Genomic DNA, 26,740 nt, shown 5'->3' with positions numbered 1-26,740 from the left:
AGAGAGCGAAAATCTCTACGAAGACATTGTCCCTTCTGACATAGAGCCTCAGTCTCTCTTGTTTCTCAATTCTAACTTTTTATACTCTTAGTGGAACTCAGCTAGGGCAGGTGACTAGGGGAGGCTTTAATGGACTGAACTCGAAACCTCTGCTGAATATTTTGGGGCACCTAGGTGGCTCAGGTGGTAAAGCATCCTCCTCTTTTTTTTTAATGTTTATTTCTTTTTGAGAGACAGAGTGTGAGCAGGGGAAGGGCAGAGAGAAAAGGAGACACAGAATCACAGACTCGGAAGCAGGCCCCAGGCTCGAAGCTGTCAGCACAGAGCCTGAGGTGGGGCTTGAACTCATGAGTGGTGAGATCGTGACCTGAGCCGAAGTTGGACGCTTAACTAACGGAGACACTCAGGTGCCCCAAGCTGAGGTCAAGATCCCACAGTTCATGAGATCGAGCCCTGCGTCCAGCTCTGTTCTGACAGCACGGAGGCTACTTGGGATTCTCTCTCCCCCCTTCTTCCGCTTGTGCACATGTGCTCTCTCTCTGAAAATAAACTTAAAAAAAATTTTTTTTAAAAAACCATGATGAATGTTTAGAAATACAAAACATCTGGACGGCCCCCACCCCCCACCATTCTCGATGCCTGGTAAACCATACCGTTAGAGCTCCCGGTGGTGTGGGGCTGACTCTGGAAGGTTCTAGAGCGGGTGCCATACTGCCCTGAGAACTGCCCGCTGGAGGGTGGTAACTCATTCCACGCACCACGTGAAGGAGGCTGGAGGCTCTGCGGGGCCTCAGCAGTGGAGTTCAAATGCGGAGGCCAGACTGAATCCAAATCCTGGGGCTCTTCTTTCAGTTTTTCTCCTTCCTTGCCGACACGCTGATAGATCCTCCCGGTGCTGTCGTTGAGGAATCTTCTCATTCCTGTAATTTGTTTCTTAATTTCCATGCTTTCGTTTCCTAATGGAAACAGGGCCAAAGAGATCACTGTGCATGAGCAGAAGAAAACATAACCCACTACCAAAACATCACGCCCCTTCTTTGGAAATGGGGATGATTGCTGAGTCCAGACGCAAGCTTTTAGAAATTTTATCTGTAAAAATTAAGGGCAAGAAAATGGCTTGCAGCATGAGTGGAGGACGCATTCCGCAGACAATGACAGTGGAGACGTCCCCTTCAGACATGACCGTGTAGGAGCACAGAGACCTCCAAGACCAGGGAAAGGGCTCGCTCTTTCTCTGGCCCCGGCGCACGGAGAGACACCCCTGGAATTATGCCTCCCTGGACGGACCTGCCCGGACCACGGCCACCTCCGCTTTGTAGCTACGCGCACAGGAGAACCCCACTTCACCTACACTGTTGTTGTTGTTTTTTCATTGTGGTTAAAAAATACGTAACGTAAAATTTACCATCTTAACCATTTTTCAGGGCACCGGTCAGTTACTGCTATTTGCACTGTTGTATAAGAGACCTCCAGAACTTTTGCATGAGGATTCCTTTTCCAGAAGGGGATTTTTTTTTTTTTTATGAACTAAGGTATCTCTGTACTGCACTAGGGGTACTTAATAAATATTTAAAGGTAACTCTCAAATTATACAGATAGAAAATATTTTCTGTAAACAATAACATTACAGGATGTTACTAGGAGTTATTTGGGAGAGCTTATCTTCCTAAACTGTGCATCAGCTGGCATCTTCACAAAGAATGAGAAAAGTGGATTTCCCCCCTCTAATCTCACAGTCACTCTATTAAATGCCTGAAATTTAAACTATGATAAAAAGAAAAGGCTTTTCCTACAGAGCTTCTGCAAATAAATATAGCACATTTAATATAAATGACGTTTTAATGCACTTAGCACCAGATAAGTCCGGTTTCTCTGTAGAATTAGTAACTGTACAATGAACCTAGGTATTTTGTGTTGCCTGGTTAGATATTTAATTAATTTACATATGGATACATTACTGACGATAAAGAAACTTTTATGTACTGTTTTGAAATAAGTATCCCCAATTTTCAAAAATATTAATTCTGCCTTTGGTAGCTAACATGAGTGAGCACAGAAATGACACAGATTTCCAACTTTACAATACTGTTCTGTTGGTAAATGCTTGAGAGAGGAGAAATATCTTCCTTTGTAATAAAACTCTTTATGTCAAACACCTGTGAAAATTACAATAGCGAGGCACTAAGTGATACTCCAGATTTTATGGGAAGGGATGACTAAGCACAATTTAACTAATGCAGAGCCAGCAAAATTTGTGCCCTGCTCAGGATGTGCCGGCGCAGGGCGGGTCTGAAGGCTTTGGGGAGGAATTCCGAGGGAAACGTCCGGGCAGGCTGGGGGCAGTTTCAGCACCTAAACACGTACTTCCCTGGCTAGTGAACACCACCATTCAGCCTCCATTTTCTAGGGCAGGGACGCCGTACACGCGTCACAGGCTGCAGCACACTGACCTTAGCTGGCACTGCTGGCGGCTGCCACTCCCCTCCCACCGGCGTGCCTCCTGCCCCGGCTTGGCCATGCTCTGCCCGGTTCCTGAGTCTGAGCCAGACCACCTCTCCACGCGGACCCTGACACATCGAGCAAAAGGGATGCTCTCTTTGCAAGGGTTCCGCCTCTGCTCTGGAGACAGGGTGCTAGGATGATGAAGTGCTGTCTTTAGGGGGAGAGAGCCACTCACGGGATTCTGGAACTTTCTAAAAGCAAATCTGCTTTGTTGCAACCTTAGTGTCTTGGTTCTGAAAATTGCCAGAATGAACATACAATTTGAGCTTCACATACGTTCTGTGTTTGTGTGGAGGACCAGAAACTTCTGCCGCAGGGTAAGTCCGGAGGAAGAAGCAAGGGGGAGGGGGAGAGGGAGGGGGAGAGGGAGAGGGAGAGGGATACAGAATCTGAAGCAGGCTCCAGGCTCTGAGCTAGCTGTCAACACAGAGCTGGACGCAGGGCTTGAACTCATGAACCGTGAGATTATGACCTGAACCCAAGCCGGACGCTCAGCCGACTGAGCCACCCAGGTGCCCCAAGAAGAGGGCCTCTGGTTGTGGGCTGCCATGGCAACATTTAGAAACACGTCTTACAAAGTGAAAACAAACCCCGACCAAATGACAAACCAGGAGCTGGCAGGGCCTGAGGAGGACATCAGGGTGCTGTGAAGGAGCCCAAGGCGGACCCGACTGACCTCACACAGGGCACAGTGCAAGGTGTCCTTCTAAAGGACAGAAGACAGACAGGTGCAGAGGTCAGAGCTGCAGAAGTCAATGAGCGGAGAATGGAGAGACTGGGAAGGGGGAGGAAGGGCTGACCTAAGAAGCTTTCAGAGGACACAGGCTGGGCATCCCTGGAGGACAACCTGACGTGTGCAAACGGTCTCGGGGTAGCCGCTGGGAACTGTCCTTTGGCCAACGAGGCAGGGAGCAGCCCTGACCATCCCACCTGGGGAAGGGGTCCTGGAGCCTCACTGCACCTACAGGCGACCATGGACTTGGCAGAGGAGGGCGGGAAATGCTGCCTCGCACGGTGGGGGCGGATGGAGCAGAGGGTCAGAAATGAGACCCGAAGACGAAACGCAGGGCTGGGAAAAGAAGCTGGTGGACCCACATGAACTGGGATGGAGTGGGTGCCCAACACAGGCAGACGCGGGGAGCCGGCGGAGGCTCAGGCGGTGGATGCTCATGTGGTCCAGTGGACGGGCCCGGGCTGGACTCCTTCTCAGCTGGACTAACCTGCTGCTTGGTATGAGACAGGTCACCTCCGACCCCCAGACTTCGGCTTCCTGAATCACAAAATGAAGGTCTGAATGACGCACGGCAGCGGCCGAGGAGCAATGTGGGATGTTCGCAGAGTGCCCAATGCCTCTAAAATCACAAGTGCCCTTCTTGGTTCTGGGCTTCTCCTGTCCTCACAGTGGGGCCCCCTGGTTTTTGTTATTTTTGTTTTTTTTTAAATTGAGGGGGTGCAGTTCTTTGACTTAAAGACAAACGGTGGGGAGTGTAGAAGATTGGGGTTTGAAGTGTTAGTGGACGTCTACGTGTCCTCGATGGAGTCCGTCGGCGTCTTTTCCATGTATAATGCCAGGAGACGAGGGCTCTCAGGCCACAGGCTTGCTCCAGAACATGATTCTATGAGGAACGGGTGTAATTTCCTCATTTCTTTCCAAATCTATGTCTTTACTTACACTCAACTCCAAGATGCTGGCTGGATCTTCTTAGGAAAGACAAATAAAAAGAAATCTTACTGAAAGGTAAAACAACCTTAACTGAAATCCTTTTGAGAGTTTGGACGGGTCTAAAACTGCAGGCTGAATTTTATCTTTGGCTAAATTTCAAGACTCCACCAGATCACGTTTCTTTATGTAAGAAACATACAGATACATGATAATAATTATGCATTTACTGATTATGCATCATAGTATATATGGAGTAAGTCATCATACATGATCTCTCTTAACTTGGCCAGGAGGATACACAACACAGACCATGAATGTTCACGGTCTGGGATGAGAAAAGAAGACGGTAACACATCAACACATGGCGAGAGACTGTATGTGAACATCTCAGGTCCATCTAGAAATGACTTACTATGGAGGTTCGTGAAGCAGTCATCCTATCTTTGCCCTACAAATGTACTGGTGTTGACGTCTCATAGGTATTCCATAAAACTTTCTTTAAGTTTATTTTGAAAGAGAGTAAGCCCACTGCGGAGGAGCAGAGAGAGAGAGAGAGAGAGAGAGAGAGAGAGAGAGTCCCCCAAGCAGCTCCATGCTGTTGGTGCAGAACCTGATGCGGGGCTCGGTCTTACAAACCTTGAGATCGTGACCCGAGCCAGGATCAAGTGTAGGACACTCAATCAACTGGGCCACCCAGGCGCCCCTCCATAAAACTTTCTTAAGTGAATGCAAGAAATGGCTTATCAAAACCAGAATGAATCTAGTAGAATTAAATGTAATATTAAGGTTAGAAGCAAACAATAAATTAATTGAGTAGAGTGAAAAAGTAGAATAAAATAGCTCAACAAGCATTTAGCAAGCACCTTTTGGGCCCAAGAGATATAAAGATCATCTGGTACAAATTCAAAGGTAGCCCCTGTCCAAATCTCTCAACATTTTTTTTTTACCCAAATCCCTTTATATTGATTGGTTGTTCTGAAAAATGGTCCTGACTCTTCCTGGACTGTTGGCTGACTTTGGACTCTGTTAACCGTGTGCCCCAGGATGCCAAGTGCCCACTATCTGATGACTCTGCTTCCTCCTACAGCTGAAGACCTTCCCCGGGGGTCCTGCTTTGCCTGGAGCCCCTGCACGACAGCTGTCCATCCTCCATTCCCTTGGGGCTGGGGATGGTGTCCCCCCAAAATGTCACACTTCTGGCCCCAGGAGAAAGCTGTTACTGGAGTTGATGTCACAGGGCTCTAGCATCTTCCCCCTTCTTCCTGAACAGCAGTTCTGAGTGCCAGCAGTTCAAGCCCTCTATGGGGAAGGACAGGGGTTGGGGCTTGAGACGGACAGTGAGGCCATCCCATTATGGGCCATACACGCCAGGCGAAGGAAGCATAATTTTACCCTGGAGACACTGGGCTGTTCACTCTGGGTAATTTTAGATTCATTATCTCTTTCAGCAGAAGGATGGTGAATAATGAGGCCTATCCTTTAGGAAAACAGTTTTGGCAAAACTATGGCGAGCTGTGGTGTGGGGAGAGAAAACCAGTTACACTGTCATTGCTGAAGGCTGGGTGAAGGACCATGGCAGTCCGTGCCGGCACGGAAGGGGTGTGGCTGGAGAGACACATTTCAGGAGCTTCATTGGATGACCCAGTGAGGGACTGGGTGTGGGGCTGAGGTGAGGGCAGTGAAGAGCAGAGTCTGCAAAAGCTAACGCCAAGGTTTCTGGCTTGGGTGACTGATGGACACTAATGCCAGTCAGAGAATCAGGAGAAAAGATTGCTGCGGAGTGAGCTTATAATGAGCCAGGTTCTAACAAAGAAAGTTTAGATGATAAGCAGCAAGCAGGAATGCAGCTGCATGGTTGTGAAGCTGACCCCAGAACCCTCCTGTGAGTAGCTGCTGCCACCACTACCGGCCCTCTGGACTGAAGAGGCTCCTGGGGAGCACTAACAAGTCAGGCACTGGAAGGACACCTTATACAGAGATGCCAGATTTCCTATCAACCTGGCGTGCGGAGAGTGCAAACCCCCCCTTTCAATATCAAAAGAGCCTTGAGCTCATTTGTTTCCAAGCTGGCAAAGTGGGTCACCCCATTCCTCCTGGGCTCCCAACCCTGGGGCAAGCGGCGGCAGCATGGTCAGAACTGAGTCACCTGCAACCCCTCCTCGGTGCTCCCTGACCTCAAGTCCACCGCCAGGGTGCCGCACTTGGTCACGTGCCTCAAGGGGACAGAATCTTAACAAACCAAAGGGAAGGGCCCTTTTCCTACTGTGTTCAGTACTGGTTGACTTTCATTACAGTACCACGTCCGGTTTTCTACTATTTTAAAGAGCACTGAGAATCTTTAGGAAACCGTGAAAAGTCAATAGAAGAGATTAAAGGGTCAAGGGCGGGCTACAGAAGTTGGGTATTTCACTGAGAAATAAGTTATGGTTATAGGGTGACTTGTCTTTACCTCTACTATGAGTTGTTATGGGGGGGGGGGACACTGTTCTTCGTCAACAAAGAGAAAAATGGAAAGAACTGTACCTTCCAGGCAGGAGGCTGAGCAACATACGGTCTTACAGAGCTGACCCTTCCAGTCAGTCCATAAACACCAACAACACAGCGGACATGCGTCCGGGAACACGTGCTCCAGTACCGCCAAGAATGCTTTTCTCTTTGGGATGATGGAGAAGCTCTGGAAATGGTGGTGGTGGTCGCAGGGCATTGATTATACTTGCTAAAAAGAATGTTTTCACACTCCCTGCGTTTTTCAGGTAATGACACGTTGAAGTAGAAAAAAGTTGAGAGCATCAGTTAGGATGATCAGGGTTTGTACTAGGTAGTCTAAATATCTCCTCTCGAATCCTAGTAGAAGCAGCAGGGGGCCACGTCGTAGAAAGGACGCGCCCACTGCCGGTGAGACGATGGCGGTGACAGAAAGAGCAGGAAGGGGGACAGGATGTTTCCCGCCAGCGCGCAGCTCTCGCCGGATGGGGCTCAGAGTAAAGGACTGTGAAGCAGACTGTGCCATGAGGCCTGAGGTCGGCACCCTCCTTCCAAGGCCGTACTGACGTGCAGATGCTATCAAGGTCCCACCTGGCCACCCTCAGGGACAAAGCCATGTTTACAAGGGACATGCAAGACTGAGATTGTAACTCAGCAAAAAGGGTCTGAAAAAGCATTCGTTTATAGAACTGGCTTCCACGTGAGTCCTTTTCTCTAGTACAACCTTCAGCGAAACCCCGATAAAGAAAGCAGGGCGAAGCGTGTTGAGGAGAGCGTGCCAGAACCCGCATTCCTGAGACGTCCCGGGAGTGCGTGCAGGAGCTCCAAGGGCAGCGCACGACATATTCTAAATGCCACGAAGATAGCAAGAGGCCGAGAGTGGCTACAGAAGCATTTATTTGGTTGAATCAAATACTCTGATGAGAACTATCTAAACTGCAGTGGCACAGGTTTGAGGACCCTGCTAAACTGGAAGTTACAGGTGGAAAATAGTTTAGCAGCTCAGTGTATGCACGGCATTTTCGTTTAAAGGGCAACTGAGTTCCTTTCAGGCCTGTTTAGATAACATCAGGTTCATTCAGCCATTCAATAAATATTTATTGTACTACTACTAAATATGAGGCGCTGTGTGATTAAAAGAGGCCACTGCGGAGTGCACAGTGGGGCAGTGGGGACAATGAATGTACCGATGATTCTGAGGATATGATGGCCCTCTGCTGATGAATGGCAGGCTTGCCCAGTATGAGCCACTTGCTGCAAGGGGTGGGAGGAGGCCGGGGCCCTTTTATCCAAGGCTGAGCGTGTGAAGCCAGGATGAGGACCAAGAGAGAATGCCATGGGTCCTGGCTGGAATACAGGCCTTCAAAGCATAAAGAGCTTGAGATGCCTATCAAAGGCCAGAAGACCAAAGACTTACCAGGAAATGAATCAAGGACTCAAGATTCAAAACGGGCCATAAAAAAAGAATGAGACCTTGCTGTTCGCAACAACATGGATGGACCCAGAGGGTATCATGTTAAGTGCAATAAGTCAGACAAAGAAACCATATGATTTCACTGATAAGGGAACACATATACCACAAACACCTATAACACAAACAGACAAAACTGAAACATACTCTTTAAATACATAGAACCGGTGGTTGCCGGAGAGCCAGGGAGACGTTCAGGAGAAACAGGTAAAAAGGATTAAGAGGTACAAACATCCAGGGGCGCCTGGGTGCCCAGTCAGTTAAGCGTCTGACTTCGGCTCAGGTATGATCTCTCGGTCTGCGAGTTCGAGCCCTGCATCGCAGAGCCCACTATGGATCCTCCTCTCTCTGCCCCTCCCCCAGTCTCTCTCTGTCTCTCCCCAAAATAAATAAACATAAAAAAAGAGGTATAAACGTCCAGTTAGGGAATAGAGTCAATAATACTGTACGGTGACAGGCGGTGACTCCACTCACCACCGTGAGCACGGAGTTGTGTAGAGCTGTCCGCTCACCAGGGGCGCACCTGAAACTAACAATGTTGTATCTCAACTGTACTTCAATAAAAAAGGGTCCCCTGGAAAGCTACAAAAAATGGCTGTCATGCTGCTTCTCAAAGGGGTCCTCAAAGAACACCCACAAGGGAGAATAAACACCTACAAGAAGTTTGAAAGCAAAGTCCCCAAAGGAGAAGGAGGAACAATTTTCTTTGATGTCTTCATGTTTTACCTTGAAAAAGAAATGCCAGTATCATACTTCACTCCCCACCCACCAAGATGTGCTGATTCCTGCAGCCCCTGAGTCAACCCTGGGTGCCTGTCACGTCTGCAGTTGACAGTGCGCCGGCCAGCGGGAGGGGCAGCTGGGCCATTACAGAAGGCAAAGGGCTTAGTTTTTTCAGTCAGGCTTTTGAACGTCCCCAGCTACACCTTCTAGGAGTGCATCTACAGTGTCCATGACTGGACAGACAAAACCAAGAGGAGGTATGGTAAGCACCTTGGACATTGTATAAATTACAAGTGTTAAGGAATTGGGAGGAAGAGATTGTTAAAAAAAATTTTTTTTAATGTTCATTATTTTAAGAGAGAGAGTGAAAGAGAGAATACCAAGCAGCCTCAACAATATCAGCCCGGAGCCCAGGGTGGGGCTCAAACTCAAGGACTACGAAATCATGACCTGAGCCAAAATCAAGAGTCAGACACTTAGCTGACTGAGCCACAGAGGCGCCCTGAAAGGAAGGGATCATTCTAAACTGAGAGGATTACGTCCAGTTTCACAACGATGGTGAGGCATGAGGTTGTCAGTTAGACAGTTCGCATTTCCACGGGCACTTCTGGGAAGAGAAAAGTGTAGGAGAAGCACTGAGCCGAGTCTGAAGGCAGAGCAAAACATGACGGGCAATGGTGAATAAGCTGACTTAGTTGTAGTTAAGGTAGCGGGTGGGTAAAGTGAACAACAGAAGGGCCTGGGATGCCTTTACTTTATCCTGCAAATGACAGCGAATCAACAAAGGTTTTCCATGAGACAGTGATTTACGACGAAGCAGGAGCTCCCCAACCAATGCAAAGAGTGGGCCTGCTTATCTCTCCCCAAATGCCCTTCTACTGTGGAAAATAAAATTTTATAATAACTATAACATGGCTGCCCAACAGAATATTCCTTGGACAAGTAATTCCAGCCATCATGAAGTGAGTAGGTCAGATGCCACCATGTGAAGCAATGTTCAAGAGTAACTGAACCCACGAATTAAGATCCCAAATCCAAGGAGGAGGTCTTGTAAATTGACGAGGAAAACAAATACTAAGAATAAAAAAAATGAGACAAAGGCCATGAATATGGAATTCACAAGAGAAATAGTTTCAATTCCTTAATCTCCATAATTATTAATGTAATGGAAAGGAAATAATGTGAAATTCTTTGTCTACAAATTTGGCAAAGGCTATAGATTCATAAAACCCATTTTTTGGTGAAGGGGTAGAAGTACAGTCCCTCTCATATGCTGTTGGTAGGGAACTTCTCTGGAGGGAAATTTGGCGATTCAGCTTCCAGGAATTTAACCTACAGACACGCCCCACCAAGTACCAAGGACAAGTACACGTGTATTCGTGGCTGCATCCTCCTCCTGGTGAAAACGCTGGGGACAATCCAAACATTTATCAATGGAGCACTAGATAGATGAATCACGGCATGTCAGTAAAATGAAATTATGGTGTTATGTTTACATATCTGTGAAGAATGAAATGGCCCTTGTATAGTCACTTGGAGGTTATGTGCAAGACAAACTGTGACCTCACAGTGGCTGACACCACGGCGACTTCCTTCACTGTTTTACAACCAGGGTCTCATGCCTCAAACTAGCCACTCAGTTCTCGTGGAATAAGCAGAGACGCGGTCACGCAAAAAGGTTACAAAGCCTTATATATATATATATATATATATATATACATAGCACGATCCCATTTTGCCTTTCCTTGTAACACACACACACATACACACCTCTATTGTTGACAGTGTTTGTTAATGGAGAGTATGGCAGCGACAGGATGCTTTCCTTTTTGCTTTATACCTCATTTTCACCTTTATAAATTTTCACTTTAAGAATGGTTCTGAGGGGCAACTGGGTGGCTCAGTCCATTAAGCGTCTGACTCTTGATTTCAGCTCAGGACATGATCGCATGGTCTGTGAGATCAAGCCCCTTGCTGGGCTCTGTGCTAGGGGTGAATGAAGCCTGCTTGGAATTCTCTCTCTCCCTCTCTCTGCCCCTTCCCTGCGTTGACTCTTTCTCTCTCTCTCTCAAAAAAAAAAAAACCTTAAAAGGTTTTGAAATGAGTATTATTGTTTTTGTAAGCAAAAGATAACCTAGAAGAATTATGTACAATCTTCTCCCTGTGGCACTGGGCACCAAAACAGCTTCTATGTCACGCAGGAGAGACGAAGTTGGACAGGTGGCTAAGGATAGCAGTGAAAGCAAGTCAAAGTGAGGAGGGTGGAGGGTGCTGGGTGCGGTCCTTGGTGTACTTTCTGCAGAAGCTCATAGAAGCCATGCATTTTTTATTTTTTATGTTTTTAAGATTATTTAAGTCATCTCTATGTCAAATGTGGGGCTCGAACTCATGACACCCGAGATCAATAGTCCCGCGCTCTTCCGCCTGAGCCCAGCCAGACAGCCCAAGCCATGTTTTTTTTTTTTTTTTTTTTTTAAAGTAACTTGGCAGGAGGCAGGGGTAAAAGTGTTACAGCCACCATTTACAGAGCATTCACTAGGTGCCGGGCCCTCTGGCGAATGCTCTGCCAATTTTTAATCCTGATAACAAACCAGGAGGTTCGGATGTTGATGAACACCTTCTACCCAGGAGAAAACAGGGACTTTGAGACTGGAAAGTTAAACCAGGTGGGTCAGGTTCCAAGGTCCCCGAACGACTCTGCTGAGGCACTCAAGGAACGGGCTGGCCGGGAGGAAGGAGGCCATTCGCACAGCAGTCCGGCTGCTGGGGTCCAGGGAGCCGTGCGGACACACGCTCGGTGCTGTCTGGGCCAGTTAGCGCCTTAACTACCCAGTTACGGTGACACACTGGTGGACACCATGAAATCACAGCACGAAGTGATCTATGGGTTCCAGTTAGCTTGCTGTTGCTAACTCAGAAGAATAAGTAACTACAGGGGCACCTGGGTGGCTCAGTCGGTTAGGCGGCTGACTTCAGCTCAGGTCATGATCTCACAGTTTGTGGGTTTGAGCCCCACGTAGGGCTCCGTGCTAACAGCTCAGAGCCTGGAACTGGCTTCTGATTCTGAGTCTCCCTCTCTCTCTGACCCTCCCCTGCTCACACTCTGTGTCTCTCTCTCTCTCTCTCTCAAAAATAAATAAATGTTAAAAAAAATAAGTAAACTATAATAATAAAAAAATAAACAATAATAAAAAAGAATAAGGCACAGATATTTCTTTTTAAACTGGCAGCATGGCTCATGTGAATCCTGTTAATTCTGCGAAAGCAAATATTAACACTTAGAAGACATGGAGTAAGACTTTATGTTCATGATTCTGTGAAGCCTACAGCAAGAGTCTCTGAATGCCAGCAATTCACATAGGTTAAAGATAACAAGACTGTAGGTTAAGAGCTGCTCCCAGATTCCCACGGTAGCATAACAAAATCTTGCCTTCACTCAGTAAGAGAGAAAATGTTCATGACTTACTGTCTGGAAAGAGACAGTCTTTTTCAATGTAATTTGAAATGCTGACCCTCTGCTCTCCTGCACAGAAAACTTCTGAAAGAATGCTAATGCAGAGGTGCACATCCCCCCTACCTGAGCTGTTACTTTACACATCTACCTCATGGATCAGTGAAGTCTGAACTTGATTAAGTACTGGCTGTATTCCATTTCTTCAGCCATTTAAAAATTTTAAATAGTCCAAGTGAAGGGCGCCTATGTGGCTCAGTCTGTGAGCGTCTGACTCTTGGTTTCAGCTCAGGTCATGATCTGACGGTCTGTGGGATTGAGCCTCGTGTCGGGCTCTGCGCTGACAGCCCAGAGCCTGCTTGGGATTCTCTCCATCTCCCTCTTTCTCTGCCCCTGCCCTGCTCATGTTCTCTCTCTCAAAATAAATGAATAAATTTAAAATTATATTCCAAGTTAAATATAGTGGGCCACTGTACAGTTTCACCTTCAACATATATAGTGGTATTGATGATGAAGAATGGATCACATTCATAGCACCTTTTTCTTCCAAGGATTTCAGGGAACTCCGATCACTCTGGTTCCAAAAGCACTTAGGGACTGGCAGTCTTTCCTAAGTGAGGCTAATGACAACTCTCTACGGGTAAGGCAGTCACAGCTCAGGTCAGTGGTTCCAAACTCTTCTGACCGTAGTTCACAGCAAGAAATACATTTTTCATGATGCTTCCTCTCTCTCTCACTCTCACACACACACGCACGTATACTGAGTATATAACTAAAAAGTTGCATGAATTTATCCTTCCTGCATGCAAAGCACTCTGACATTTTCTATTCCACTCTATCTCTGTTATTGTTATTATTATTATTATTATTATTATTACCATTATTGCTCACGCGGGTGACAATCTGCTAACTAGATCTCATGACCCACTTACAGGTCACAACCACTGGTGTGAAAAGCGCTGCCTGAAATGTCGGAAGTTTTCAGGACACTGCCCGGGCAGCCCTCTCACTCCCCATACCCCTCTGGGCCCCCGACCCTCTCTCCTGGCCCCAGTGACCATCTGTATGTGAGGGCTCCAGCCCTGATCCCACTTCGGGGCTCTGGATCCACGCACCCGATCATGCACTGGGTCGTCCCACTGATGCATTTCAAAAGCAACCTGAATATCGTGTCCCAAGATGCACTTAATGATGACTATCCCTGAGCCCTACGAATAGCATCAACCCTGCTGTGTAAGCCAGAAAGTTGGGACGCCTCCCTCCTCACCCTCCCACAGCCAAATAATCACAGAGTTCTCCTTATGGTGACTTCCAAATTACTTCTGAACCCTCTCACTGCTCTCTGCCCCCACCCCGGCTCCCATGATCACCGGATGCAGCTACTGCCGAAGCCTCCAGTGTCGCGTGCCTCCCTCCGGCCCCTCTTGACCCCGAGGCCACGGTGATCTCTCCAACACGCAAACCTCGTCACATGACACGGCTCCATGGAATCCCAACCACCTCCGGATGGAGCCCGGCTCTGTGTCTGGCCTTCCTTGTCCATTTCTCCACCTTAGCTCTTGTCGTGTTCCCTCCCCGGCCCCCTAACTCCCTTATTCTGAACTGGTGGCTCTCGGGTCTGGCTGTACATCAGGATCACCCAGACAACTTTCTCAAAGTACCAGTGCCCAGGCCGCACTTCAGGACCATCAAACGCCAGTCCGGCCGCTGGTGTAGCAGAGAGCCCTCTGCGTCAGCTGGAAGGAAGGGCTTTCAGTCTAGAAAGTGTGCTCACTTCCTGGCCTTCACACCTCCTCAGCCCCACCCCATACTGAAATGTCACCTCCTCAAGGGTCATTTTCCCTAACCCCGTCCTCCCCCACCCCCGGGCCTGGGACGGCTCCCCACTTATGGACGTAAACCAAATCTGTGACGTCCTGGAGAGAGATTCTCATTTCCACAGTGTAGGGGCGGCAAGCGGAGGCCACCTGGTGCCTAAATTCAGTCATGCCCTGTCCCGAAAGCTTTCCCAAAGGCACATATCTCATCCTCATCTGTCTTCCTAGCTCATCAGAGATGACAGACGGGCTCATTTGCCCCATTTAGCAAAGGACGAGGCTACGCTGCTTGCCCAAATGACCAAAGTAGACCAGAGGAAGACGGATCAGATCTGGGCCCCAGGTCTGTCGTTCAAGGCACCCGGGTCTCTCTTCTAGAGTGGCTAGAGCTAAACACGCCCACGGCAACTCCTTTTCGACTGTATTTCACACCATGCTTATTAAGGTCCCCATTAAAGTCTTGCTAGTAATTGAAAAAATTATATATGTGCAATGAGAATGAGTTAATGATAACAGAAGAACCTTCACTTTTGTGTCTCCTGACTTTTTAACTCTTAGCTTGTGCCTTAACCTTGCATTTTTGTGGGGTTCTTTACATTTTATATGGAGGTGTAAAGTCATATTTGAGATATCATTCCATTAGCCATACAAGCAACTTCATAGGCCATTATGTGGCATCAACTTTTTCTGTGAAAACAAATTGTTAAGGATATTATTCCTGGAACAGAATAAATTCTTGGAATTACTGAGTAACTTATGTACCGTACCACTGTTCCAAGAACACATTACTTATTTTATCGTGACAAAGTCAAGTTATTAATCTTCTGGCTTCCATTTCAACAATGAGAAATGCCGTGGGACGCACAGACACCTGCATTGCATTTCGGCTCAACTTTATATCATCCATAAACATCTCTGTGTTGGACACCTCATCCAAACAAATGCTCCAAGAACACTCTAGGTAGTATTCGATTTTATGAAACTATAACAGTTCCTTGCTGTTAATTACGGAGACAAATGTCTCATCACACATTTGGTTACCGGATAGCATAATTAGTTTTCTCCATTAACTTTCAGATATAAAATTTGATTTCTAAGTAAAAAAACATTGCAAAACCCTTGCAATTCAAATGATACAGTATATTTGTACATGTTTGGGAAAAAAAGGCAAAACCAAGAAAACCATTTTATGGGTTCTTATTTACAAGGATACTGATTGTCTGCAATGCTGAAAGGGAATCTGTCTAAACTTCTTAATGACTTTAAAATATATGAGCGAGTAGGCATGTAAGAAGCTGTCCTTTGTATAGACAGGGAGCCCGGAACCTGGCCGTGAACGGAATGCGCCCTTTGATCTCGCTCTGGGTATGGCGAGGGGGCTGCCCCCTTCACACGGGCAGCTGGGGGCAGCTGGGGAGGGAAGGGCATCCAGTCTATCAAAATGCAACAGTTTTTCTCTGCTCAAAGCTCAAAGCTAACTGACCCCACAACCGTGGACGGCAGAAGAGCTCCCACGTGTTGGGGCCGTTTCCTGGGGGGGGGGGGTGGCGCTCCTGACCTTTATGTACATTTGTGCTGCCCACACTGAGACCTCTTGTAACCTGTGGGACAGTCCTGCACAGGAAGCCCGTCTCGCCTCAACAGCCTGACCCACTCACATCGGCTGATCACTACACTTTTAACATGTTTTAAACGTGGGACTCATTCAGTCAAATAGTTGTCGTGAATCTGCTCTGTGTCAAGGACTGTGAGCCGGGAACAGAGCAAAGGGAGCCTTGCCCTGCAGCAGTTCAAGCTGGGACTTGAGAAATGTAGACTCCGACAGCCCAGGGGGCAGGGATGTTCCAGGCGGAGCCCAGCAGGGCCGACGCCAGGCCCGCGCTGCGTGGGGGACGGGCAAGGCCCTGGAGGCCAGTAAACACATGAAGGCACAGTGGTGCGGCCTCTCTCAGGGTTAAACTTTAAGAGGGGACCTGCCATTAGCCTAATTAAAAAAAAAAAAAAAAAGAAAAATACAGCCTCAGTGGTCAGTGCTGACAAATTTTTACTCCTGCCATGTGAGGTCCAGTTAGCGAAGAAGGACGTGTAAATTTTCACCCTTTGAAGCCAGGGTAGGACTTAGAGGTAAAAGAGTTGAATAATAAGGTTTCAAAGTGGCTGATTCCACCACTTTACCACTTTATTTATTTATTTTTTGTGTTTAATTAGAAATTTATTTATTTATTTATTTATTTATTTATTTATTTCTGAGAGAGACACACACAGAGTGTGATTGGGGGAGGGTCAGAGAGAGAGGGAGACACAGAATCTGAAGACAGGCTCCGAACTCTGAGCTGTCAGCACAGAGCCCCATGTGGGGCATGAACCCCATGAACTATGAGATCATGACCTGAGCCGAAGTCAGCCGCTTAACCGACTGAGCCACACAGGCGCTCCTTTAAAAAAAAACTTTTTTTTACATGTTTGTTTATTTTTGAGAGAACAAGGATAGAGTGCAAGTGGGTGAGGGGGGCGGGGGGAGACACAGACTCTGAAGCAGGCTCTAGGATCTAGCTGTCAGCACAGAGCCCAACGCAGGGCTTGAACTCATGGACCGCAAGATGATGACCTGAGCCGAAGTCGGACGCTCAACCAACTGAGACACCCGGTGCCCCCATCCACCACTTTATTTTGAATTTAAAGTGGATATCTTATTCATTCCCTGAGCATGTACTTGGTGACCAGTGTGGTGCTGGGCAGTGGGGACACGGAGATGATTCTCTGGCAGTTTACATACCCCATGGGAGGGTTGGGTGGGGGAGAGAAAGAGAGAGAGAGAGAGAGAGAGAGAGAGAAGCAAACTGGCTTCGCTGTGATAGCACCAAGCCCTGGATGCTGTGGAAGGAGAGGTGAGGGGAATCGGGGAAGGCTGCCTGGAGGAAGTCACATCAACTTGGGAGTCTTCAGCAATAAGAGAGAGCCACGGAAAGGAGAGGGAGACTGGCACAAGTGTGAAATTCCAAGCAGAGGAGGCGGTACGTGCAGCCGCCGGGGTGAGAAAGCGCCCGGCCTCAAAGCGAGGACAGACTTCTGCGGCAGGAATGAAGCAGGGTGGTGTGGCTGAAGCCTGGGGGGCGGGGGGGCGGAAAGCCTCGGCAGTGAGCCCCAGGGAGACAGGTGGCAGTTCCTGCAGAGTCTTGTCTGTCAGGCTGAGGGGCCAGAGCCCTAACCGGAAAGCCACAGACAGTGAGGAGGCTGAGGCAGGGGGCACGAGAGCCGTGCGGGCCCCTGGGCAAGTCGCTGCCCATCTGCGGGTCTGCTCCTCCCCGGCCCACCACCCCCCTGCTACTGCGGGCACATTCCACCCCAGGTAGCCTTCTCCCCAGTAATCTGTGACTCGTAAGAATAACAGAGTTGCTTTGTAAATGTCCTAGATCTATTTTTAACTTGGAGATGCAAAACACACTGTTCCAAAATCTTTATTTTATCTTATAGATAGCCATGTTATTTTCTTCTGAAAGTAAAAATCCATATTCCCATGGGAACCAGAGAGGCTACATTGTTAATACATCTCCTTGGAGTCTGTCCTTCCGGGAGGTTTGTTTTTTGTTTCTTGTTTTTAGTGATTTGGTCATGATCAGAGTAGGAACAGCAAACCATCAAAACAATCACACATTTCACTCACAGGGCGGTTCCTGAACCACAACCAAGTCTTCGAGAAACAGAAAGAGGCAACTTTTTCTCAAGACGTGGGCCTCGGTGAGCAGGCCTGGGTTCTCCCGCAGGGGGATGAGGCTGTTGTTGAATGAACAGCTTGCTGTTTTCCTGCAACTTAGGTGAACTTGGTTCCTGTGGACCCGGAGAACCAGACAGTGCCACAGTCACCTGATACGCAGGTGAGTACTATGTTAAGCACTCTGTACCTAAGTACTAAGTACTATGTTAAGCACCTCTGTAGAGCCGTACCCGTGTCACAGCACAATACCAAACCAGCAGGCCATATACTATTTGGTTTTCACCATATCACTGGCTTTCACAGGTGAGGTCCTCTCCTTTTTGGTCTTTTCTAGATTTGAGGGAAAACAAAAAGGTTTCAAGCTGTATCTCACAAAGCAACCTCAGAAATCCCAAATTTCCAGGCTACTTTAATAGATTAGAAAAGATTCTTCTAGTTAAATGAGGTATATTTTAGTTTGGCTCACTAAATGTCTCCAAAATCCCAACAGAGTGGTACGTGTATATATATTTTAATGTTTATTGATTTCTTTTGAGAGAGAGAGAGAGCATGAGCAAACATGAGTAGAGGAGGGGCAGAGAGAGGGTGAGAGAGAATCACACGCAGGCTCCATGCGGTCAGCACAGAGCCCGACGCGGGACTCGATCTCACAAACTGTGAGATCGTGACCTGAGCTGGTGGCACCCCCAGAGGGATGTGTTTTAAAGCAGCTCTTCAAAGTTCTGTAGGACAGTGTCCAACATATTCACACATTTAGATACTTGAGTACCTATCATCCGGGTTCCTATTACGAACACAACTCAGTGCCAGGTGTTTCAAAGAATACGAAAAAGAATCCAGGTCACGCTTGCTCTGTGATCCTACATTTACATGAGGAGAGATGGTGCAAATAAACAACCACCATTCAGAGTGGTAATTGTTCAGGTCTGGGGGCGTTGGGGGTGTCTCTGGAGTGACCGAAGCGCCACAAAGCCGTGTACAAAACAAGTACTCGGCAGCCCATGGTAAATGCCACATGATGTTATTATTTAGTGCTGAGGTGTTCAGAAGCACAGATAACTTCTATTCAGAAGGGAGAAGGGGACAATGAAAGTAAGAATACAGCCTTTTCTACCTTGAAAAAGTGTTTTATCGTACAGTGTTGCCCATGTGCTGCCGGTGAGCCTGCGGGGGGAGCTGGGGCCAACATTACGGTTCTCCTGGAGAAGATAAAGCCTCTCAAGAGTTTTGTGCAAGGAGCGATTAACTGTTAACCTGAGGTTCCAACCGAGGTTTTCTGACTTTGAACCTGACTTCTCTCTATTGTGCTAGACAAGCTGAGCAGGCCTCCAGGCCTAGGTCATGTTTGAACTGGGCTTTAGAAACCGATAGGCTTGGGGCAGATGGGGGTCTGGAAACGGGATAAGACGTGCCAGAGCATGGAGGGAATAGGGTGGCAAAGAGCACGCCATGGATGGGGAAAGGACGGGCAAGGTGCTCTGGGAGGGAACGCGAGGAGGCCAGTCTGACACAAGCAAATGTGTTTACTAGGAAGGAGGGAGAGGAGACTTGGAAGAGTGAGCCAGAAGCAGAGAGAGAACAGCCGAGGGAGGAGGAGAGGGCCCGGGCTTTCTCAGAGGCCACACGGCAGAGCAGAAACCACGATGGAGCCGTGTCCGCGGCCAGCCTCCCGTCTTCTAACTCTCTGACCTCGAGCAAACAGACATTTCCAAAAGGCCTGTATTTAAAAATGGAAATAACAGTACTTCTCCGGTTTGGGAAAGGGCCCGGCATACAGCAGATGGTGCGACCAACTTTACTTCCTTTCTTCCCAAGCGGGTCCGAGGCTCTGCCCACCCCTCCCTTCTGCCAACGGGGCCCCCTCCCTTATCTGGAGCCCCGCTCTGTGGGGCGGAGGACGAGCAGTCCCGCACGAAGAGGAGCCCGAGTGGGCTGAACGGCACAGGCAAGCAGCACGGCAGGCAGCCCTGACTTGGTGCAAGAGGCCAGAACGGGACATCAAAAGCCCCGATGTTAAAGCACGGTCACCTACTAATTACGGTGCAACCTCGCGCCAATCACTTTGACCTCTGAGCTCAGCTTCCTGTCTGTGTAACGGATAGAACACCTGCCTCACAGTGCGGTTGTGACACTGGCTAAGTGATTAATCCAAGTGTGCCACGGGCCTGACTGCAGACACCTCCCGAACTTGAGGCAGCGAGTAGCATCGAAGCGCATCGACCGCGGCGCCCACAGGTACAGAAGCACATTCACACGCTCGTGTTCAAAGAAGCCGTCGGTGTTCAAGAGCCTCCAGGGGCTCTCTCGGCTTTGACTTTGCCCGAAATGCTTTGTGAAGCTGTTTGTGGACCTACAGGATAAGGATCAGCAGATCGACTTTAAGTGCTGTAGGAAGCCTCACAAACCACTTTTCCAGGGCGACAGGGGCTCCCTAAAAGCTGTGCGGAGTCGCGCAGATGCAAGGCGTGTTGCACGGTGCCCTGCGATCACACGCAAAGTTCTCAGCATGGTGCCCTGCGTGCAGCAGGTGCTCCGAAAACGACACATGCTATTACTGGCTGCATTTCTAACCCCAAGAAATGCTCAGACCCACTTGGATCTTCATTTTATTTGAGGTTGCTTCTCACTCACGGAACTCGAGCCACAGATAAGGTGAAGCATCGGGGTCCCCTCCTTCTTACGAAGAAACAGGAAGCTGGTGGGACTCAGGCCGCCTGAGTAGGTGAAGGGCACCCCCCCACTGCAGTTTGCACATGCATCTGCCCACTTCGGGGAGGAGGCTGACATTGCAGTTAGAGGCTAACTCTCTGACCTGGAAAAGTGAGTAAGGATTATTCGAGGGTGTCACCTCTGAGGAGACTGGGGACGCTGGTGGGGGTGGCTGTCATCAACAAAGCCACTGAAAAAAGATTTAAAAATTCAGAGATTTCAGGGGCCCCTGGGTGGCTCAACTGGTTAAGTGCCTGACTTGATTTTGGCTCAGGTCATGATCTCACAGTTCATGAGTTTGAGCCCATGTCGGGCTCTGTGCTGTCAGCTTGGGATTCTCTCTCCCTCTTTCTCAAAATAAATAAAATGAACATTAAAAAAATTCAGAGATCTCAACCCTGCTCAACTGGCGGGGCCACTACACTCGGTGCTTCAATTTCTCAGAGCTGTGTAACTTAATGTCAAAAGGAACAAGAACAAAAAAACAGACAAACAACGAATGAGAAAAGGGCCCGGGACTGGCACGTAATTGGAGCTCAATAAATATTTGTTAAATGAATAAATGAAAGAGACTGAACATCTGAAAAACAGACATGTTTCAAATTTATAGAATAGTAAATCTAAAAGAAAATCCAGCATATAAAAAGAGATTTTATTACATGTTTCTTTTAATGCTGTAATAAACTCACTGTTTCATTAAAATACTTTCTAAAAGTGCTTTGCTATCAGCTAGGTCTCCTGATGACCCCCAAACTGTCCGGCCCAACATGGCAGAGGGAAAAGCTCTTTGGACAGGAGACGTGAGTTTCCGCCAGGTTCCGCTCTTTATGAGCAAGCCACTCCCCTCTGGGCCTCAGTTCCCTCCTCTAGGTGAGGGGAATAAGAACATGTGCCCCAGTGACCTCACAGGACTACTGTAAAAACCACAGGATGACAGGTGTGAAAGCACTTTTTAAACTCCATGTGTGACCTTCACTTAACGTGTGGGTCTTGTGACACTTAGCCCCCTGATGGAACAAACAGCACCCTCTTCACCTCCCCTCAGCCTATGCAAATTTTCCCCAAGTTCAAGGTCTAGCCTTTCCAGCGCTCTCCACTTGACCTTACGTTAGATCCTCCCCTTCCCATGCAGCTTTCGCTCATTGCCCTAACGGTCATGGTCACGCTTGTCAGTTAATCATCGTTCGCACAGAGAGGCATGGGGGGTGGGTGCTTCCAGCACAGGCGGATATGCACTGGGACCCCGGCCACGGCACTTGCTACTCGAGAGGGCCCTGGCAGGCTACCAAACGCAGAAGTCCCATGTACAAAATGGGGATGACGAGTCGTGAAGATCTGCTGGGAGAAGTGAATGAGACGATTCATGTGAGGTGCGCAAGTCAACACTGGCGCGCGCAGTGCCCAACCCACGGTGGCTGGTACCGTTACTGACCAATGCTCCCTGATGGTGTTCGGAATTTCTCTTCTCTCCCCACGTCTCTGTCCTATCCATTGCTTTGGTTACCCCCAACCCCACTCCGGTTCCAGAAAAGTACCGAGTGCACACTATTTTCTTTAAAAAAAAAAAAGAAAAAAAGACATCTGTTGAACGGATTAAAACGAGTTGTTTCTCTCCAAACAGGGGCTCGTGTTTTTACTGTGGGTCCATCACAGCCAGCTGGACCATGCCAGTGTCCACAGGGCAAAATACCCTTTTGTGGCTCTATTATCACATTAAAACTGTGTGAGTGACTCAGCCAAGCCACCTTGCCTCCTCACTGGATGGGGTTCCTTAGTCAACAGCCTAAATCTATTCCAGAGAAATAGATGTCATGTGGGAATTCTGCCAAAACCTGGAGTGCTCCCCTTCCCGGAGACATGAACTTTAACCTTAGAGGTGCAGACAGCATAGAAGATTATACCTAGGTCTGAATTCAGAAAATCCTACACAATATCGAGGGGCCACGTTTTAGGGCTGCATTATAGTTGAATCTTCTGGTGTCCTGCTCACAAACTCCCTTGGGTATCAGAAACCTCACACCGAAATCTACACCCTAGCAAGCAGTGCTATGGATAGACTCTGGCAGTTTATAAAAACAAACGACGTAAAGCTATGTTTTGAGAAGCATACCTACAAACTCAAAATGCTTGTATTTTAGACCATCATCAACAACCAAAATCTTTTTTTTTTGAAATCTAAAAAAATTTTTTTTATGTTTATTTATTATTGAGACAGAGAAACACAGCATGAGTGGCGGAGGGACAGAGAGAGAGGGAGACACAGAATCCGAAGCAGGCTCCAGGCTCTGAGTTATCAGCACAGAGCCGGATGCGGAGCTTGAACCCACAAACCGTGAGATCATGACCTGAGCCAAAGTGAGCCCCCCAGGCACCCCAACAACCAAATTCTTAATCTCATGTGCTATCAGTAACTATTCCCGATCGCTCCAGAATTTATGTTAGTGTAATCATTTGCTCTTCCATTAAAAAAAAAAAACAACAAAACTGACCAGGAGGTCACAAAATAAAACTGGTCGTTGGGAACCATATCGCACTTTCCCCAGGATGAGCAAAAGATTGAGAAGCAACCCAGATACACGTTTGCACTGTTCAAACTTCTGTCTCTTAACGTCTGAGGCCTTCCTGACCAGTAACTTGGAAAGCTGATGTGAACGCTGGTCTTTCACTGATGTTCTCTTACCTTCCTGGACCTGAGCTGGGAAAAATGAAAGCAGCGATGTGTGCCCCTTTCAAGAGTGTACAGTTTACTGAATTCTGAGCACTAGCATCTTCTAGTTCCTCACCCTCCACTCTCTCACACCCAGCATTACTGTTTTCCAAATACACTGCAGAAAGGGAGGGAAAAAGCCTGCTTTGTTGGCGAATAACTGAACCAAGGACATGATGTGCCATTTTGATGATAAATGTAAATTTTCTACTAATAGGCAAAGTCCTCATTTCAAACGGCTAAGTCGAGTGGTGCTTAGATACAGAATTCCAACCAACCAAGGTTAGGGAATGGAAAATACAGAATTCCAACTGATTAAGTTTAAGGAACTAAAGAGAGTACAGTCCAAGAATATTCTCCTTCTGGGTCATAGCATTTCACTTCACTGTTAACTTTTTGGTTTTTAGTTCTCTTAACAGTAAACAGGTGCTGAGTGTAGTTGCTGGCCTCAGCACATGCTCCCCTCAGAAGGAAAGATCTATGTGCCTTCGGTGGTTGCGTATGTAAGAAATGCTGATACTTCCCCCTCATTTTACCTCCATCAAGTATCCGTTTGATTTCTCAGTCCTTTTGCAATCCACCCTTTCTCTTCCTCAAAGCAAGAGAGAGCCACTGTGGTGACAGAACCCTACGCCATCTGGCTTTCACGTTGTCCGGATTTTCAGTGCTACTCACACTGGGTCTGAACGGCAATCCTCCTTCCTTCTGCTCTCAATTCTCACCAGAGATCTGGCAACTCTGGCCCTAGCTTTTCATCACTCTCACCCCGACGGTCTCCCATTTTCTGCTCCCTTCTTGTGCAGCACCCGGCTCTCACCCTACCTCCAGGGGTGGCGGAGGTGTTCGGGATGGGCACGGCCGAAGCCGCATGCCACCATTTGCTCTCTGCTCTTACTCAGTGGGCACTGCACGCTTAGTGGCAAAACCTGAAGTTGCTTAGGTTTTGGTTCGTGGTCTGCAACTAACAAGGTGCATGTGCGAGGTCCTTCACGCACGGTGTCTGTGGCAAACACTGCACTTGGAAAGAGTGGCACCGTGTTGGACTACCTACTCACTCATCAGGCGGCTACGCTCTTCCGATGGGTATCAGAGATGCTGCTTTGGCTCGGCTTGTCCCTGAGGTGAGCTGGCAATGAGCATGGTAAGGACAAAGCACGGCTGGTCTCTCTGACCAAAAACACCGGTGTGAAATGTGCACAAATCCAGGAAGAGGAAACCTCGTACTATCAAGAGGTGGCTCGGCGGACAATCGCACTTTGATTTTCCTTACGCTTTTTGACTGTAGATTTAATTTAATTTTGTCATGGCAGGATTAGCAACCAGGCCACAGAGGTGAAGGGACAGTATAATAAGACAGCATATTAATCCTCTATCCCACCCAAGGCAGAAGCAAAACCAAACAAATAGCAGCTTCCTGGAAATTGAATTTCTGTTATCCAGATGTCAAAGATGTAATACCCCAATTACACAAACTATTGCCAGTGAACCATGCCAGCGAATATGCAATGGAAATGGGGTGAGCACAGAGCGACGAAACTGCTCAGTCAGCATCTGGCTCTGGGAGTGAGCGATAATTAGCACTGTGTGTAGACACTAATAAACATTTATGTCTGAAATTACAACTTTTAGCAATGTTAATAAGGGATATATTGGCAATCTGTAAAATAAAAGGTCTTGAAAAGAATGTCATACATTAAGCAATGGCAGACATTTCCCGTTCTGGCACAATCTTTTTTTCCCCCCCTCCCCCGCTAGTTGCAAATGGCCACACTGTTTTGCTGAGAAATTAATTGACGTAGGAACCTACCTAAATAAATGGGTTGTGTCTCTTTGGCCTCCCCATTAACATCGTTGCTGAATTCTGAGATCTTATATACCTCATGGTGATAATCTGGGATGAGAAAACAATGAAAAATTTAAATTCTAATGACCTGCAAGATATGAATAAGCAATAAAGATGAGACTCTCATTATATAGAAGGTGTATAATCTATAATTTATAAACATAATTTCCAAGAACTCGGTTAATCACTGAATTCATAGTCACTAGTAATCCCTGAAACTTTGCTTACTCTGAAAAAGTACACAAACTTGAAATATTACTTTGACTTTATAAAACAGCTTTGCTGATCACATAAGTTTTCCCAGTAAATTTGGCCCACAGATGCCAATTACTAGGTGTCTTTTCTTTCAGATGACAAGCAATGCTTGTAAGGAAAAGAAAAACCTTGCCCAACATAGGCTGGGCAGGAGGGGGGCGTGATTCCAAAATTATCTCCACAACCCATTTCCATGAGTACAGTATATCAACTGCATGCTTTAGGGCAACCCGACACTCTGTTTTCTCAGTTTACCCAGAAAAATCCCAGCCTCTGAGCAGCTTACAGGAAAGCACAAATGAAAAAAAAACTGATTTGTTATTTCAAATATAGTAGAGCTCAGATAAGAAAGCAAGATTCTCCTCTTTCACACAAGTGAATCTTTTGCATTCAGCTCTGGCACTTTAATATGCAATCGTTTATTTTTCTGAAAATGCACCTGCAGAGCACAAAGAAGAATCAGACCCATAATTTAAAGGGGGGGAAAAAAAAGGAAAAGGAAAAACTTGCTATGTCAGTCAAACTTTAAAATACAGTATTTTAAGAGTTCCTTTCTTTTCCACAGAGGCTACTGTACTTGTCAATGTTCTACTTCTAAAAAGTAGGACTGTCTAGGCAAGAAAACAGAGGTTCCTTCTTAAAAGCTATACCCCACCCCTCCTTATTTTGGTGGCTTGAGACCAGATGGTCTACAAAACTACTCTTACTTTTTCAGATAGAGTAGTTAAGTTCCCAGAGGTCATAAATAAGAACGCAGCCTACATTCCTGAATGAATCAATAGACCAACAGGCCAGTCACCTATGGAGATTTTTTAAAGTGCAAATGACTGAGTAATGAACATGGAAAAAGAGGGAAGAGCCAAATATTTTGAATACGTAAAACTATGTCAGGCCTCTTTCATGAAGCAGTATCCAAACTGAATCAGGGAAAACAGATATGAGCAGATCTTCAAAATGTCTATATCAAACCATTTTCAGGCTTGTGCGGAAAGCAGGCTTTATTGAATCTACATCATAGTTAGCTCGGCTTAGCTTGCAAAGCTCTATTACTTGGAATTGCTTTCTAATGTGCCTCAGCTCACGTGTGACTTCCCCAGGTTGCTGAAACAATCGCCTTGCTCTCTCTACTCTGATGCCAGCGGTAGAGAAAACAACAGAGGAAAAAAGGGGACAGGTTCTGTGGTTTGGTTTTGACCTCAAGTTGATTCAAAGATTATTTAACCAAGGTGGTTCTAAACTCAATACTGGGACTTGTGACATCAGGACGAAATAAGTCACCTGCCTCTAATTTAAGGTGACACAATGCATTTGGAGAGACATATTTTTACAAATGCTCTTAAGTTCACAACGTTTTTTAAAAAGTCAAATCGGGAAAATAAAGGCTGTGACAAGTCACTGAA

The 26,740-nt window shown here is 47.2% G+C and overlaps 1 protein-coding gene across 10 annotated transcripts in view; it reads right to left on the bottom strand.

Annotated features, from left to right (window-relative positions):
- BEND7 (BEN domain containing 7) overlaps positions 1 to 25,146 on the bottom strand; it is a 78,248-nt gene extending 53,102 nt beyond the window's left edge. For 7 of the 10 annotated variants that reach the window (XM_029955133.1, XM_029955139.1, XM_029955136.1 and 4 more), the window contains exons 1-2: positions 25,050 to 25,146; positions 654 to 956 (exon numbers count right to left, since the gene is read on the bottom strand). In XM_029955133.1, the coding sequence (XP_029810993.1) occupies positions 654 to 945 (292 nt within the window). In that variant the 5' untranslated portion in view covers positions 946 to 956; positions 25,050 to 25,146. Of the gene's footprint in view, positions 1 to 653; positions 957 to 10,199; positions 10,335 to 25,049 lie in introns of those variants that run through there. The other 3 variants (XM_029955141.1, XM_029955134.1, XM_029955135.1) reach the window with 3 other exon arrangements.
- Positions 25,147 to 26,740: the final 1,594 nt, after the last annotated feature.

Source organism: Suricata suricatta, chromosome 10 (genome assembly GCF_006229205.1).
Source record: "Suricata suricatta isolate VVHF042 chromosome 10, meerkat_22Aug2017_6uvM2_HiC, whole genome shotgun sequence".
Classification (NCBI taxonomy): Eukaryota; Metazoa; Chordata; class Mammalia; order Carnivora; family Herpestidae; genus Suricata; species Suricata suricatta.
This window is presented reverse-complemented; position numbering and strand designations above follow the sequence as displayed.